The sequence below is a fragment of the Panulirus ornatus genome, chromosome 8 (assembly GCF_036320965.1).
Source record: "Panulirus ornatus isolate Po-2019 chromosome 8, ASM3632096v1, whole genome shotgun sequence".
Taxonomy (NCBI): domain Eukaryota; kingdom Metazoa; phylum Arthropoda; class Malacostraca; order Decapoda; family Palinuridae; genus Panulirus; species Panulirus ornatus.
This window is the reverse complement of record NC_092231.1, coordinates 5,090,163-5,106,205: the sequence shown is the minus strand read 5'-3', so window position 1 is coordinate 5,106,205 and position 16,043 is coordinate 5,090,163. Positions and strand designations below refer to the sequence as shown.

Below are 16,043 nucleotides of genomic sequence, written 5' to 3'. Positions count from 1 at the left end.
ATTTTCTTGACAATGAGAAACATATTTGTAAATGTTTGTTAGTACAAGTTCACATGATTTCATATTTGCATTGATAAACATGAAGGTTGTTCAGCCATACTCTTTAGGGTTGTCCAGCCAGTCTTTACCAAATACAGTATAGTATTTCATGAGTTGCATTAGTGTATTGATTTTTTATTTTATATAAATAGATTTTACCACTTTTAAATTCCGCTTTACCAGTTTCATTCGTTTTCTGTCTCTCATTTACTTGGAATGGATCAAGTACACTCAGACTTTCTCACCAAATAATCATGAAGCAAATTCCCATGTAATTCTTCAATCCTGCAATCATTTAAATGCATAATTATGGGACATATTGGTCCACAAATAACATTTCAACCCTAGATTCACATTTAGCATGAAAAATAGGCACTTTCATGGGGTTTTGAAGCAAATCTATTTTCCAAAGCAAGTTAACAAAAGATGCAAAGTCCGGAAGTATATCTGATGACTTCGCAGCTGTGGTGCTAAGAAGTGTAAGGTATCACTATTGAGGTTGGAATGGAACTGCTCAGTTGTAATGAGGTGAATGAACAGCTGTTCAGTTTAATCTTGCATTTAGTGAATCTACTTTACAGAGTATTTAGGATAGTGCAGAGATCAAGGAGAGTGCCAAGTTTGGGACATTAATCAGTTGCAGCTTAGACCTCATGTTCCTGAAGTTCAGTTACGGAGAGAATGCAATAGATGTTGAGCATATGAATTGAACACCAAATTCGTAAGATTATTCTTCTCAGTATGCTTTTGATAAAGGCATAGGCTCAGAGTATGTATGATGACTTAGCAGCGGAACATGGAGTGTTAAAGACATTTCAAGCACGTTGTGGTGTTTGTAAATTTAGGAAAGAATACAATTAGCTGAAAATCAAGATGACTGGGGAGGCTGCTTTTGCTGATGTCTGGATTGCCAAAATTTCCCAGGAACCCCCAAGATCATTAATGAAGAAGCCACTTATTCAACTAATTAGATTTTTAACATGGACAAGACTGGATAATTTTGGAAGGTAATGCCTTCAAGAATGTGCAACTCCTCTGAAGAGAAGACCACCAGGATTCTAAGCTGCCAAAGGCCACCTCATGCTGCTTCATGGGGCAAAACCTGGATAACAGTTCAGAGTATTTTTAGGTAAAAGATTTTTTGTTTCATAATTGAAATAGAGCTTATTCACAGTCTTCATTGGTTGGTGGTAAGGTAGAATATGACAAAGCTTCCTCTGGCCTACAGTTACGAAATGATCATAAAACAAATTCCCATGAAATTCTTTAATCCAGTTCACACTTTAATCTTAATTACTGGACTTAGTGGCCCTTAAACAGTATTTCAACCTCCGATTTGCATTCATCATGAAAAATAGGTCCTTAAGGTTATGAAGCAAATCTATTTTCTGATAGAAAATAGCAAAAATGTGTGTAATAGTTCAGGATATATGTATCTATCTATATCTCTGATGCCTGTTCCAATTGGAACTCCCTCAAAGGAGTGGCCATGGCAGCAAAGTATCCATAGCTGAAGAACTCCAGTGCCTCTTCTTAGCCTTCAGTGCCTCACCCTTAACAGGCCACTGGCAGAGGGCAAGTCTAGTACAGTGTTTGCAGAGGCTCCTACCTAATATTCCAGATGACTACTTCTATCTATTTCTCTTACCTACTACTACTACTACTTAATGTTACTACCTAATGTTCCTGCCTAAATCTTCCTACCTACTACTTCTGTCTACTGCTCCTACCATTTTGTCAAAAGGCAGGGCTAGCGCATAGTGCTTACCACAGGAAAATCTAGAGTTACGAAGAATGAGCTGTGTGAGTTAAGTGTTGTCAAATGTTACATATGATAAGGAAAGATTGAATATTTGTTGACATTACTAACTCGATCAAACCACCTCACACCACATTTTGTCCTCAAACATCTCATTTCCAACACATCCACCCTACTCCTCTCAACCCTATCTATAGCCCAAGCCTCACAACCATATAACATTGTTGGAACCACTATTTCTTCAAACATACCTAGTCCACATGTTAGCAAGGCAGAAAGAAAAGACAATTACTTTGGTCAAAGGAGTGCAGCTTGACAGCCCTTAAGTGCTGGCTCACTAAGCAGATGTCGTTAAGCCTCCTGACTTCCAGATGGATAGCACTCCCTTGGTCGTTGGCTGCATACCAACTACTACCTACACTTAAACTTCTTAAATCCTGTAATCATTTGAAGGTTGAAATTACAGGACTTAAAGCCTCCAAAGAATTCTTTAAGCCTGAATCATAATGTGTATTTGAAACAGGCCCTATAATGAAATTTACGAGGAATTATGCTTTTGGAATATACAGCAAATAATGCAGTAAATAGTTCAAGCAATTTTATTGGCCTAAAAACTTTTTTATATCAAATTGTAAATTTAACATATTGAAAGCTTTAATACTCGAAATTATGATGTAAAATATGTCATATGTCTTCCCTAGGCTGAAATAGAGGAACCTCTAGATATTTGCCATTTTTATAATAATGCACTCTGTCCACTTACCCTTTTCTCTTAAGTTTCATGCACTTATGTTTGAAATAATGTGGTTGTTACTGAGCTGGTAGGGTGGTCATATGGCATTGGCAGCGCTCTTTCAAAAACCATGCATATGTGTGGTGTGGGTATGCCTCTGTTTGCCTTGCAGTCGTCTATGCATGGATATAGTCTATAGTCATAGAGTGCTGCAGTATACTGTATATTGCATGTGCTTTGCTCTATGCATCTTGTCACCAAAGTGTCTTTTAAGTTATGGTACCAGTAGTGCTAAGAAGCATAAGACCATTACCAATGAGGTTGAGATGGATGTGCTCTATGTTATGTAAGAGTTGAACTTACAGCTATTAAGCGTACCCTCAGACTTAGTGAATCTACTTTACAGACTATTTAGGATAGTGCAGAGATTAAGGAGAGTGCCAGGATTGGAACATTAAACAAGTTCATCTAAGACCTCGTATTCCTGAAGTTTGATTATGGAAGAGAATGGAACAAATGTTAAGCACATGAATTGAAATGAAACTTTAAAGTAGATTGTCTCATCAGCATGCTTGTGATATAAGTGAATAACATTAGCAGCAGAAGAAGGAGCATTGAAAACATTTCAAGCAAGTTCTGGTTGGTTTGCAAATTTTAGGAGAGGCTACAATTACCACAACATTGAGATGACTGATAAGGTTGCTTTTGCTTTTGCTCTTTGCTGCTGAAAATTTCCCAAGAACCTTCAAGACTGTTATCGAAGAGGGCAGTTATTCAGTTAAGCTGGTTTTTGATATGCACGAAACCAGATTATATTAGAAAAGAAAGCTTTCAAGAACATACATTTCCATGACGAGAAGACCATCAGGATTCAAGGCTACCAAGGATCACCCCATGCTTCATGTGGGGGACAAAATGCAGATGATAGTTCAGGTTATTTTTTAGGTCAAAAACTTTTTGACTCAGAATTGAAACAGAATGTATTTAAAATCTATGTTTAAATTGATAATACTGTATATAGTAAGACAAAAAGTTTAGATGAAAGTGCAACAAATGTAGAGATGCAGTCATTTGTGAATAAGACGTTCGAAATGTTTCGAGAAAGACTATTAAAGGTTGTAAAATTATTAGTAGGATATAAGGTTGTGAGAAATAAGAATATAAGTGGAAATGCATGATGGTTGGATGAGATTAGAAAAGCTGTGGAAGAGAAGAAAAAGGCATATGGTTGATTGCTTGAAAGGAATGTACCAATGGAAATTAAGCAAAGAAGGAGGGAAGAATATAAGATGTGTAAGAGAAAACCACCAGGATTCAGTTGCTAGAAGAAAACAAAGAAAGAGTAGATAAAGATTTTAGACGAAAGTTGAGTGAAGAGTATAGGGGAAAATAATGAATTATCCTGGGAGGAGGTGAAAACAGGAAGAGATGGATGTAAGAGTGGAAATGTAAATGTGAGAAGTAAGGAAGGGGAGTAGTTAATGAAAAGGAGGAAGTAAAGGAAGATGAAAAGAGTATTTTGAAGAGTTGATAAATGTGGGAGATTTCATGCATGGATATGGAGAATGGGAGGAAAAAGATACCAATGCAGGGGCTTATAGCAAGAAGGATGTAAAAAGTACAATAATGAGGTTGAAGGAAGGAAAGACACCCAAAGTAGATGGAAGTACTGCTGAAATGTTGAGATGTGGAGGAGAAAGTGTGATAGACTGGATATATTTGATATGTAATTAAGCATGGAAGAATAAGATTGTGCCTGAGGATTAAGTGAAAGCTATTGTTCCTTCATTAGAGGAAAAAAAGGTGCTAAGGATGTATTTAGCAATTATAGGGGAATAAGGCTGTTAAGTATACATAGAAAAGTGTATGCAAGAGTGTTGATTGACAGAGTGACGGAAGTTAACAGCGCAGAATAAGTAAGGAGCAAGGTGACATAGTGATGAAAGTAACAGAATGGATTTAGGAAAGGTAAATGATGTGTGGATTAGATTTTTCGGGTGAGAGTGACTGTGGAAAAATATGAAGAGAAATGTTAGAAGCTTCAGCAGCTATTTTGGATCTGGAGAAAGCATATGACAGAGTTGAGTGTATATGGGATGTTTGAGGGTATTTGAGGTTGGGAGACAACAGTTAGATGATTTCTGTAGAGAGTCACATGTATGTGTAAGAGTGGGTGGAAAGTTGAGCAAAAGTTTTGGTATACATGTAGGTTTGAAGCTAGGCTGTAAGATATCTTTGTGGCCTTTTAACATATCTATATGGATGGAGTGATAAGAGAGAAGAAAGCAAAAGTATGGAAAGGGGGTGCAGAGGTGGATTGTGATGTTGAGGTATGGTGGTTAGTGACAAGCCTGTTTGTGGATGATACTTTGTTTGCTGAGAATAAAGAGGAGTTGCAGAAAGTTGTAAGTGTGTTTTATGATGTGTTTAGGTGTAGGCAAATAAAGGTTGATGAGAATAAAAGTAAAGTGATAGTGTTTGAAGGAAAACAAAGCAAAAGTAAAGATTTTGCAAAGCCCTATAAAGTGAGAGAGGGAAGTGCCCTGAACTTTGTTATGGACACGGGGTGAGAAAGAATTGAAGGGGTGACAAAATTTAAGTATTTGGGAGCTATCTTGGGTAAATTTGGTGATATGGAAGGTGTGATGAGGGAGAGAGCAGTACAGGGTAGAAGAGTCATTGGTTCCCTTAATAGAACAGTGAAGGATAGATATGTAAGTATGGGAGTGAAGAAATGATTAAAGGACAGAATAGCCTTCCCAACCCTGACCTCTGCAGCCAAAACATGGGTATGGAATGAGTCACTGAAGTTGAGAATCCATGATGTGGAAATAAACTATTTGAGAGGAGCATCTGGTGGAAATACATTATTTTAGAGGAGCATTTGGTATGACTTGATAAAATGAAGAAAGAAATAAGGGGTGTATGAGGGAATTGGATTGCAGAGAATGCAGGGGTAAGGGGGTATGGAGTGGTAGAGTGGGTAAAACATAATACTTTAAAGTGGTTTGGGCTTGTGGGAAGAATGCAAGATGGGGAGATAAGGAGAATGTATGACAGTGTGATTAAAGGGGTTGGCATGAGAGGAAGAATGCTAGTGACATAGGGAAATAGAGTGGAAGAATACTGGAGGGAGAGAAATGGTAGGATGTGTGGAATAGTGTAAGTGAGGGAGGCATGAAAGGACAGGAATAAGTGGAAACTCTTTTTCCATGGCCACCCTCTTGATAGGAGTCCCTGGAGGGAACAGGCATTAGAGATATATATAGATGGATAGAACTAAAAGCTTCCTCAGGTCAACAGATACCAAATAATTTTGAAGGTAATCCCTTGATATCTTTACTCGTGGTATCACGTAAATCTTAATTTTATGACTTAATGGCTCCTAAGCAATATTTCAACCCTAGATTTGTATTCAGCTTGAAGAGTAGGCTCTTGTTTGACTTTTGAAGAAAAACAGCAAAAAATACAGGGTACTTTTTAAGAAAAAAAAATTATTTCAAATTTGAAATAGAATGTATGTAAAATCTATACTTGATATGATAGTGTAAAATGTATCATAAAGGTGCTTCAGGTCAGCAGATATCAAATGATTACGATACAGTTTTACATGAAATTCTTTTAAATTCATTTAAATGCTTAATTACAGGACTTAAGGCCTCCTCCAAACAATATTACCATCCCACATTTGTGTTTGGCATGAAAAATAGACCCTTCCCTGAGGGTTTGAAGAACATCTGTTTCCCAGAGAAAATTAGTAAAAGATGCATGTTATGATAATTTAGGTTTGATTTAGGCCAAAAAGCTTTGTTTCAAATTTGAAATATGATGTATCTAAAAGTCTTCATAAATCTTCCTTTGGGTGATGGATACAAAACAACTAAGAAGCTAATTCACACAAAATATTTTGTAATCGTGTAAATGCTTGATTACAGGACTTAATAGACCCCAAACAATATTTCAATCCCTAAATCATAATAAGCATTAGGAATTAGCCTTATAATGAGATTTACAAGTAAATCTATTTTTGGAGAAAAATCATAGCATTAAACGAAAACATTTCAGGGAATTATATTGTCCAAGAAACTTTTTTATTTTCCAAAAAATATTTAACATATTGAAAGGCTTTTATATTTGAAAAGATAAAGTAAAGTATATCATAATTTTACCTCTTGTGGAGAGACAGGAACTTCTTGATTTATACCATTTTTAGAATAATGCACATGGTCCGTTTATAGCTTCTTTAATTGAACAGCATTTATGTTTGAATTTAGTGCAGTTATCATTTGGCTAGCAGTACATTGGTGTTGCCTTACCAGCATTGTACGAGAAGCACACATAAATGTGGCATGGGTATGCATCTTCCCTTGCAGTCCTCAGTGCATGTTTACAATCTATAGTGAGGGAGTCCTACAGTATTTTGTGTTACATGTGTTTTGCCCCCATGCCACCAAAGCATCTTTTAAGTTCTCCTGGTACCAGTGGTACTAATTAGCATAAGGTTAAGATGGATTTGCTCAAATGTTGTGAGAAAGGTAAATGAACAGCTATTAAGTGTGCCCTTGGACTAGGTGGATGTATTTTGTAGACTTTTCTGGATAGTGCAGAGATCAAGGAGGGTCCTTGAATTTCCAAAGTTTGATAATGTAATTGATTTTTTTATATCAAGGTCACTTGGTCATGAATATTGAAATACTACTAATACTGCCTAAGTAAACAGTATTTGATGGTATTGTGAGTGGATATAATGAAGTTCTACACCTGAAGAATAATTGGAGACATTTGAGATTGGTTATCAGGGTTGCAGGGTCACGTGAACTGAAATGCTACTAAATGCTTATATATGCAATACCTTACAGCTGGGTGGTTGGATATTGACATATCTCTATCACAGTTACTACATTCAAATCTCATTTACTTGATTTTGGGGGTCATTGTAATGTGTAATCAAATGTTACCAAATACATTAAATGTTTACAAAGTTAGCTCATACTTCACTGAATATTCAAAAGTCTCATAGCAATACCTCTTTACAATGTTTCACAAAAAATTGCCCCATTTTTATTTACAGATGTTTAGCGGTGACCAGCAAGAAGGTTTAAAAGAGAAGTCAAAGATATATTTCATGAATGGCCAAACACTAATTGCTCAATCTTCATTTTAGAGAATCTGAACTCTCATAACTAACGTTATGTGATGTATAATGGAAAGGCTTGGGTACTTGCCCATGTCAGTCACCTTCCTTCCCCTCACAAAATTAATCTGATTGTTGGAAAATCATCTACTTATGTTTCATGAATAGTCTTAGTCTTTCCATAACATTAGCAATTGTAGGCTATACATATCCGTTAAGTGTATTTTTACTGAAAATCTGTCCAAGTATGAGTGATGAGATAATTACAGAGTTAGAATAAAGAGGTGGGGAGAGGAAAATAAACTGTGAGATTTCATGTTCTTACTCTGCACATCAGTCTTCAGTAATGAAGAACATAGCTTCTTACATTTTGTCGTCATGAGATCATATGGTAATTATTTTACAGGTGGAATGATGCTTCCATAAGGTGCTGTATTTCCAGGTGTAAACATACACAAATTTACTGTAAAGATTGTAGATTGTAGGAAAAAAAGTTATGGTGACAATATGACCTGTAATGTCGCTTATAAACCCTTCTTGTCACATCCTTCACCTGGCTGGATCCAGAATGTCACCATCAGCGCCTTGCATTAAGTATCTCATTGTCTTTATTGTCAGCAGTGACGACTTCAACGTCCGTTTGGATGTTTGTGGTGGTCGAGTCCTTGTTGGATTGGCTATTGCTGCCACCTAGTTTGCCAGTAGTGAATAGGTTTGTCAGGCTGTCCTCGCTGAGGTCAAAGTCAGCCTCTCCTGGTTGCTTGCAGTTTTCATGCTCGATTGTGTCAAGTTTAGCCACATTGATGTCCAGTTCCTGTAGATCATTTTTCACCTGAGGAAAGGAAAGGCATTCATCAGAAGAGATTAGCTTACTCACAAAAGTGTCCTTTTTTATAGATATTTTTATATGTTTTCACTTTATATGTACATAAAAATATTTAACCATGTGCATTTTCTGTATTTTTCCTGATGTGTATTACTTTGCAAAATGAAAGAAAGAATATACATTGCAATAGGTCACAGTTTTCTAGTTGGTGGGGTTTGGGTTGGTGTAACCTGAACACCACCAACTGGGGACACTTGGCTACCAATGGTGTCATAGCTTCACCTCTTCTTAGAGTATAAAACTGACTGTTTTAAGTCTTCTATCTCATTCTTGTACCTTCCCAGATGATGTGATCATTATACAAAAGTGCACTTGGAACCTGTTGTGTTTCACTTTCCTTGTGGTTATCAGCAAATATACATATCAACATATACACATATACATACATATATATACACATACACAGACATATACATGTACATATTCATACTTGCTTGCCTTCATCCATTCCTCACAGGAAACAGCATAGCTACCCCCTGCTTTTGTGAGATTAGTGCCAGGAAAACAAACAATAAAGGCCACATTCATTCACACTCAGTCTCTAGCTGTTATGTGTAATGCCTGGAAACCACAGCTCCTTATCCACATCCAGGCCCCACTGACCTTTCCATGGTTTACCCCAGACATTTCACATGTCCTGATTCAGTCCTTTGACTGCACATTGACTGCGGTATACCACATCGTTCCAATTCACTCTTTTCCTTGCACGCTTCTCACCCTCCGGTATGTTCAGGTCCCAATCACTCAAATTAATTTTCACTCGATCCTTCCACCTCCAATTTGGTCTCCTGCTTCTCCTTGTTCCTCCCACTTCTGACATAAATCCTCTTTGTCAGTCTTTCCTCACTCATTCTCTCCATATGTCCAAACATTTCAACACACCCTCTTTTGCTCTCTCAGCTACACATCTATCCCACTTTCCATTTTACTGGTCAGGTCAGTGTATACCTCAGCATGGTGTTGACAAGACAGAGTCTGTGTGTTGGTGTTGGGATTGAAAAAACTTTATGAATTGTTTGATGAGGGAGATTGACTCCGTGAAACATGTAGTGCAGCTTGTAGTGAAAAATACATGTTATGGAATCTGCCTTTTTCATTATATTATTGATATGAAGAACTACTGAAATGAATGAAAACAATGAATTACAGTTATGGGTACATTGCTTCAACTCCTTCCAGAAAGAAGAAAGTAATGATAAACTTGGTAATAAAATCAAAAGCTGTAATGTCATGGTCATACTTAGAACTACAATTGTTTACAGTCAGAACAAAATTAGCTCTTACTGGCTGTTGCATTAAGGGCCACAATGATATTTGGTCTAAAGTATACTCACCCTTTCCACTGTGGCGCCATCCAGGTTATTTGTTCGGCTGAGAATGACGGCTGATGTTCGCCTCAAGAAAGTCAGTGATTGACACTCATACAGCACTGCAAACTGTGTGTAGTCAGTGTCCACCACAGTCACATCAGCGTTGCCTAAGAAATCTGCAAGAGGGCCGGGGTGAGAGTGATGGGTGCTTGGCTGAGAGTGAAGATATTGAGGGGGATGACGTGATAATGGTGGGTGGAAGGGTGATAGGACAGACCCTTACGGTGAAGGGATGGTACTATGGTGGAAGTCAACAGATTGTAATGTGACGATGAAAAACATCAAGGGTGATGAAGTATCAGAACAAATACAAGGGTTATACATCAGAATGTATGATGGGCCAGTACTTGATCTGATCCTCAAGGTCAGGTCAAAGGCTTGACCATCATACTGAAGGGTCATATCATGCTAAAGGCTCATTCCACTGTATAAAAAGAATAAAACAATACTGTTCTACCCAAGAAATTGGCAATCTAGGGTTTCTAGAATGCGAGTAAAACTTGGAACTCACTTGAGTTCCAGTTGGCCACCATCTTGGCTGGGTTGCTGGAATCGGTCATGAAGAAGAAGCCGCGGTTGGTGAAGGTGTGGTCCAAGTTGAACTTGTTGAAGAGGAAGAACTGGCGCACTTCCGTCACCATGAAGCCAGAATCCGTCAGGGTGAAGTTCATGGTCATGCAGCGGCTGGAGGTGCTGGTTATCTCGATCACATGCCAAAGACCCTCAAACTGCAAGGGAGGAGGAGCCATCAGTACCCACGCGGACAGGAAGAGACAAAGAAGGGAAAGAAAGCAACATGAGGTGATTAAGAGGAGAGGGAGCAATATAATCAGTCAGTAGTTGAAATAACTGAATAACCAAATGACTGTAATCATGAGTGGATTTCGTACATGGGGTGCCGCCTTGACTTGCAAAGACATTGAGGATCATCACACTTACCTTCTTGGGTTCGAAGTCCGTGAAGCTCCTGATGGCTCTGCAGCTTCCAAACTCCATGGAGTGGGGAGCGACCAGTCCCACCAGGCCCACCAACACCACCACGATGCTCCCAAATGTTCTCATTGTCGTAGACCACACCTGGAAACGTGATTTTCATGAGATTGAAAGAATTACATGATATGATAAAGAATATTTATTTCTTTTTTATAACTATACCAGGACTATGTTCCATGAAAGTTTCGTTGTGTTACCCAGGATCTATCTAAAGGCTTATGCAGTCTAGGGCTGTGCTACATCCAGCAGCAGGGAAAGGTTGAGTCCTTTGGTAGAAGTTCTTTGAGGAGACTGTACTCCCAATGATACAGCCTCGTCACAGTAACTCTTCACTCATGGTGTAACATCCATCAGGTGTATATATATATATATATATATATATATATATATATATATATATATATATATATATATATATATATATATAGTACTTGTTCGTCGTTTCTTATATTACCGAGTTAGCGCCAGGAACAGATCAAAAAGGGCCTGATTCGTTCACATCCATTCTCGAACTTTCGTATGTTATGCACCGAAACCACAGCCCTCTATCCACAACCCGGCCCCACATACCCTTTCTTGGTTACCCCTGGCTGCTTCAAATACCCTGGTTCAGTCCACTGGCATCACGTTCCCCCTTGTATACCACATCACTCCAGTGCGCTTCATCCCGTGCATACCTATCACCCTCCTGCACGTTCAGGAGTCATATCATGGGTGAGAGGACGAAGGTTCTAGATGCTTTGAGGAACGCTTGGAATGAGAGTTCGTTATCTGGAAGAGCGAAAATGGATGTGTTTGAAGGTATAATAATCCTAGTGATATTGTATTGATGTGAGGCATCTAACCTAATGCTTAAGGGTCGTACCACAATGCTCAGGGAATTAATGAAGACACACTTCATTATACTAAGCCACCGAGTCAAGTCATCTCCTTAGGAAGCCACTTTCCAAACCAATTGACCCACTCCCCCCACACGATTAGCCAACATCTCCTCACCTCTCCCAATTCACCAGGACTTCGCCAGATTTTCTGAGCCATTCCAGTTCACCAAGACTTCGCCAAATTTTTTAAGTCATTCTAGTTCATCAAGACTCTGCTGAAGTTTCAAAGTCACTCCATTCCTCATCACAACCTTTTGGAGATCGCAACTTCCCAGTTCACGGAGCCACCGCTGGAAATCGCCCTTTCGTGCCATTACTCGCAAAGATAAGGACAATATCCATGTTACTAACTCCATAACCTAGCCGACCCCATAACATACAAACTACACAAAGGTTCATTAAGCCATCGATAAAATTAAGTCAAAAAGTTCCTAAAAAAAAAGTAATTTGCCATGGGAAAGATTCGCGACACCAAATCCAGTTATCTTAGATACTTCAAAACACAAATATACACAAACGTATTCAGTCGGACTCCAGCGAGGAGGCTCTCAACTGACCTGCACGAGTCGATAGCTGGACGAAGACTGAGGCGGCGAACGATGTCAGCGCGAATATTTATAGTGGCGGGTTCCGTGGACGCTCTCCAGCGCACTGTGGAGCGGGATCCAGCGGATGTTCCTGGACGGTGCGTAACAGCGGGGTTCTGTTCTTGTTCCTGGAAAGCGCGCACGCGTGTGTATGTGTCACACAGCGTAGGAGTCGGGTCTCCTACTCCTGCAGGATGTCTTGGGTGCGGCAGGGGGATGCGCAGGAAGGAAGGGGCCTCTAGATGCGTCATTTGGTTTTTTTTTGCGAAGTGTCCGTTGCCCTTGGAGGAGAGCGTCGCGTCTTTTTTTGTCTTTTTTCCATGTGCTGTCGGCAAGTTGCTGGAGGAAGTCTTGATGCCGCTCGCGATGGTGCTACTTTGGGGGGGGGGGTGTCACACACCTACGTGGGGATGTGCTGGTGACACCAGGAGATCTCACTGCTCCTCGGGGAATTACTAGTGATGTTCGAAGTGTCGTAGCTGCTTGGGGAAGTGACACGAAGTGACTCTGCCGGTGGGGGATGTCACTGCTGATGGGTAAGGGTCACTACTACGGAGAGCGTTTCACTGCCACGGCTGTTTCTTTTCTTCACTTAAGTTTGCGTGAAATTTCACTGCAGGTTAGTAAATGTTCATCCACCATTAGGGAATTGCCATCACTGCAGATGGGAAGTTTCACTGTTGTTGGGAAGTAATGCGTCTACTTCTAAAGGTAGTAGTAATCACTGCTACTGTCGGAAATGGCACTGCTGCTGGAGGACATCGTCGTCCTACTGATGCCAGTAGAGACGTTTCACTGCCACTGGGCGTCATCAGTGCTTTTAGTAAAGTTGGATCTGTTTCATGGACTCTGGTGAAGCTGGATCTGTTTCATGGACTCTGACGAAGCTGGATCTGTTTCATAGGCTGGTGAAGCTGGATCTGTTTAAGGCTTCCCTAACTTTAGCTCAGGTAGAACGTATATCTAAGAACAAAGTTCTAAGAAATCCAACCTGACAATAATATTCTTGGAACGTAAACCTGAAAGCAGTTTTTGGAGAACGTAAACTTCTAAACGCAACCTCAAGGCTATGCTCTAGGAATAAAAAAAAGGAATCTAGTTAGGTAGACAACCTGTGAGCAACTTTCTAAGAATAGGATTCTTATGAGAAACTTTTTACAACTGAAACTTTAATGTAAATTCCTCTCTTCCTTTCGGTTGGCGCCAGTGCTGGGGGCTGATCAACTGAGGAGTGCGGATTGACTGTGAAGTGGTGCCAAGATAGAGGTAAGCTGTCACCGTGTCTTACTGTAACATCATATTAATCTCCTTTTCTTTGGCGTGGGTGAGGTTGTATTAACCCTTGTATTAATCGAAGGTTAGACATTAATCATGCGAGGTGGACATCACATTAATCCCCTTGAGTTGAGGCTCAGATCTCGTTAAGAGGGAAGGTGACACCCACTTCAAAAGACCGTATCCAGGGGTTAGGGAGACTGGCACGGGTGGTTCGATCGGACCCCCACAAATGCACGGCGAAAGTACGTTATGCCCTAAGGACACTGGCAGACGACTCGTCCTTCATAAACACTGAACGAAAAAGAAGAAAAAAATCGAAGCTAAGGGCAAGTTAAAACTGATAATCTAAAAGCGCACCTTGCTTCGAAGACCTTTCTTTTTTTTTCAGACCAAACAATTGGTGTGGTACAGATTTCCGAAGGTTTTGAGACATAGTTATTAAAGATTCTTCCAGCGGTTTTAGGTAGGCGCGAGGTGCTGACTAGTGTTTTCTATAGAATCTACAAAGTTTCTTTTTCTCCGAGTTAGTTGAAGATGAGAGGTGCTTGTTAGAGGATTGAGGTACGTACCTAAGGTAGCTGGAAGCACATAATGGAAATCAGCAACATGCAAATGTAATCCAACGTAATGTTGCAGCTAACCGGGGAGTTGCAAACCCTCAACAAAGCCTTATTTTGAAAGAGGCCGTGTTCGAAAGGTTCCGGTGGGTTGGGAACGAGCGAGTTCTCAGGGGCCTTGAACACTGTGGTCGGAGAGTGGACGCCGTGAAGGCGTGTACTCAAACTCGACCTTCGTATGGCAGAACATCGTCATGAGCCAACCTAGTTATAATATCTCTACCCTGATATATATTTGTTCTTCACCTTGCATGTACACTGCCAGTTACGTCTTGCTAGTATGAGGGAATATCGACTTGCATATGTAGGTGTTACAACTACATATATATATATATATATATATATATATATATATATATATATATATATATATATCCCTGGGGATAGGGGAGAAAGAATACTTCCCACGTATTCCCTGCGTGTCGTAGAAGGCGACTAAAAGGGGAGGGAGCGGGGGGCTGGAAATCCTCCCCTCTCAATTTTTTTTTTTAATTTTCCAAAAGAAGGAACAGAGAAGGGGGCCAGGTGAGGATATTCCCTCAATGGCCCAGTCCTCTGTTCTTAACGCTACCTCGCTAACGCGGGAAATGGCGAATAGTTTGAAAAAAAAAAAAATATATATATATCTATATATATATATATATATATATATATATATGTATATATATATATATATATATATATATATATATATATATATATATATATATATATATATATAGTACTTGTTCGTCGTTTCTTATATTACCGAGTTAGCGCCAGGAACAGATCAAAAAGGGCCTGATTCGTTCACATCCATTCTCGAACTTTCGTATGTTATGCACCGAAACCACAGCCCTCTATCCACAACCCGGCCCCACATACCCTTTCTTGGTTACCCCTGGCTGCTTCAAATACCCTGGTTCAGTCCACTGGCATCACGTTCCCCCTTGTATACCACATCACTCCAGTGCGCTTCATCCCGTGCATACCTATCACCCTCCTGCACGTTCAGGAGTCATATCATGGGTGAGAGGACGAAGGTTCTAGATGCTTTGAGGAACGCTTGGAATGAGAGTTCGTTATCTGGAAGAGCGAAAATGGATGTGTTTGAAGGTATAATAATCCTAGTGATATTGTATTGATGTGAGGCATCTAACCTAATGCTTAAGGGTCGTACCACAATGCTCAGGGAATTAATGAAGACACACTTCATTATACTAAGCCACCGAGTCAAGTCATCTCCTTAGGAAGCCACTTTCCAAACCAATTGACCCACTCCCCCCACACGATTAGCCAACATCTCCTCACCTCTCCCAATTCACCAGGACTTCGCCAAATTTTCTGAGCCATTCCAGTTCACCAAGACTTCGCCAAATTTTTTAAGTCATTCTAGTTCATCAAGACTCTGCTGAAGTTTCAAAGTCACTCCATTCCTCATCACAACCTTTTGGAGATCGCAACTTCCCAGTTCACGGAGCCACCGCTGGAAATCGCCCTTTCGTGCCATTACTCGCAAAGATAAGGACAATATCCATGTTACTAACTCCATAACCTAGCCGACCCCATAACATACAAACTACACAAAGGTTCATTAAGCCATCGATAAAATTAAGTCAAAAAGTTATTAAAAAAAAAAGTAATTTGCCATGGGAAAGATTCGCGACACCAAATCCAGTTATCTTAGATACTTCAAAACACAAATATACACAAACGTATTCAGTCGGACTCCAGCGAGGAGGCTCTCAACTGACCTGCACGAGTCGATAGCTGGACGAAGACTGAGG

General features: G+C 39.8%; 1 protein-coding gene across 1 annotated transcript; it reads right to left on the bottom strand.

Annotated features, from left to right (window-relative positions):
* Positions 1 to 7,971: 7,971 nt before the first annotated feature.
* On the bottom strand, positions 7,972 to 12,488 carry LOC139749765 (apolipoprotein D-like). The gene is made up of 5 exons (XM_071663992.1): positions 12,353 to 12,488; positions 10,861 to 10,998; positions 10,433 to 10,649; positions 9,886 to 10,037; positions 7,972 to 8,497 (listed from the first exon to the last, which is right to left on the bottom strand). Exons 2-5 carry the CDS (start codon positions 10,981 to 10,983, stop codon positions 8,243 to 8,245), a joined length of 747 nt encoding a protein of 248 aa, XP_071520093.1. The 5' UTR covers positions 10,984 to 10,998; positions 12,353 to 12,488; the 3' UTR covers positions 7,972 to 8,242.
* Between the last annotated feature and the right edge of the window lie 3,555 nt (positions 12,489 to 16,043).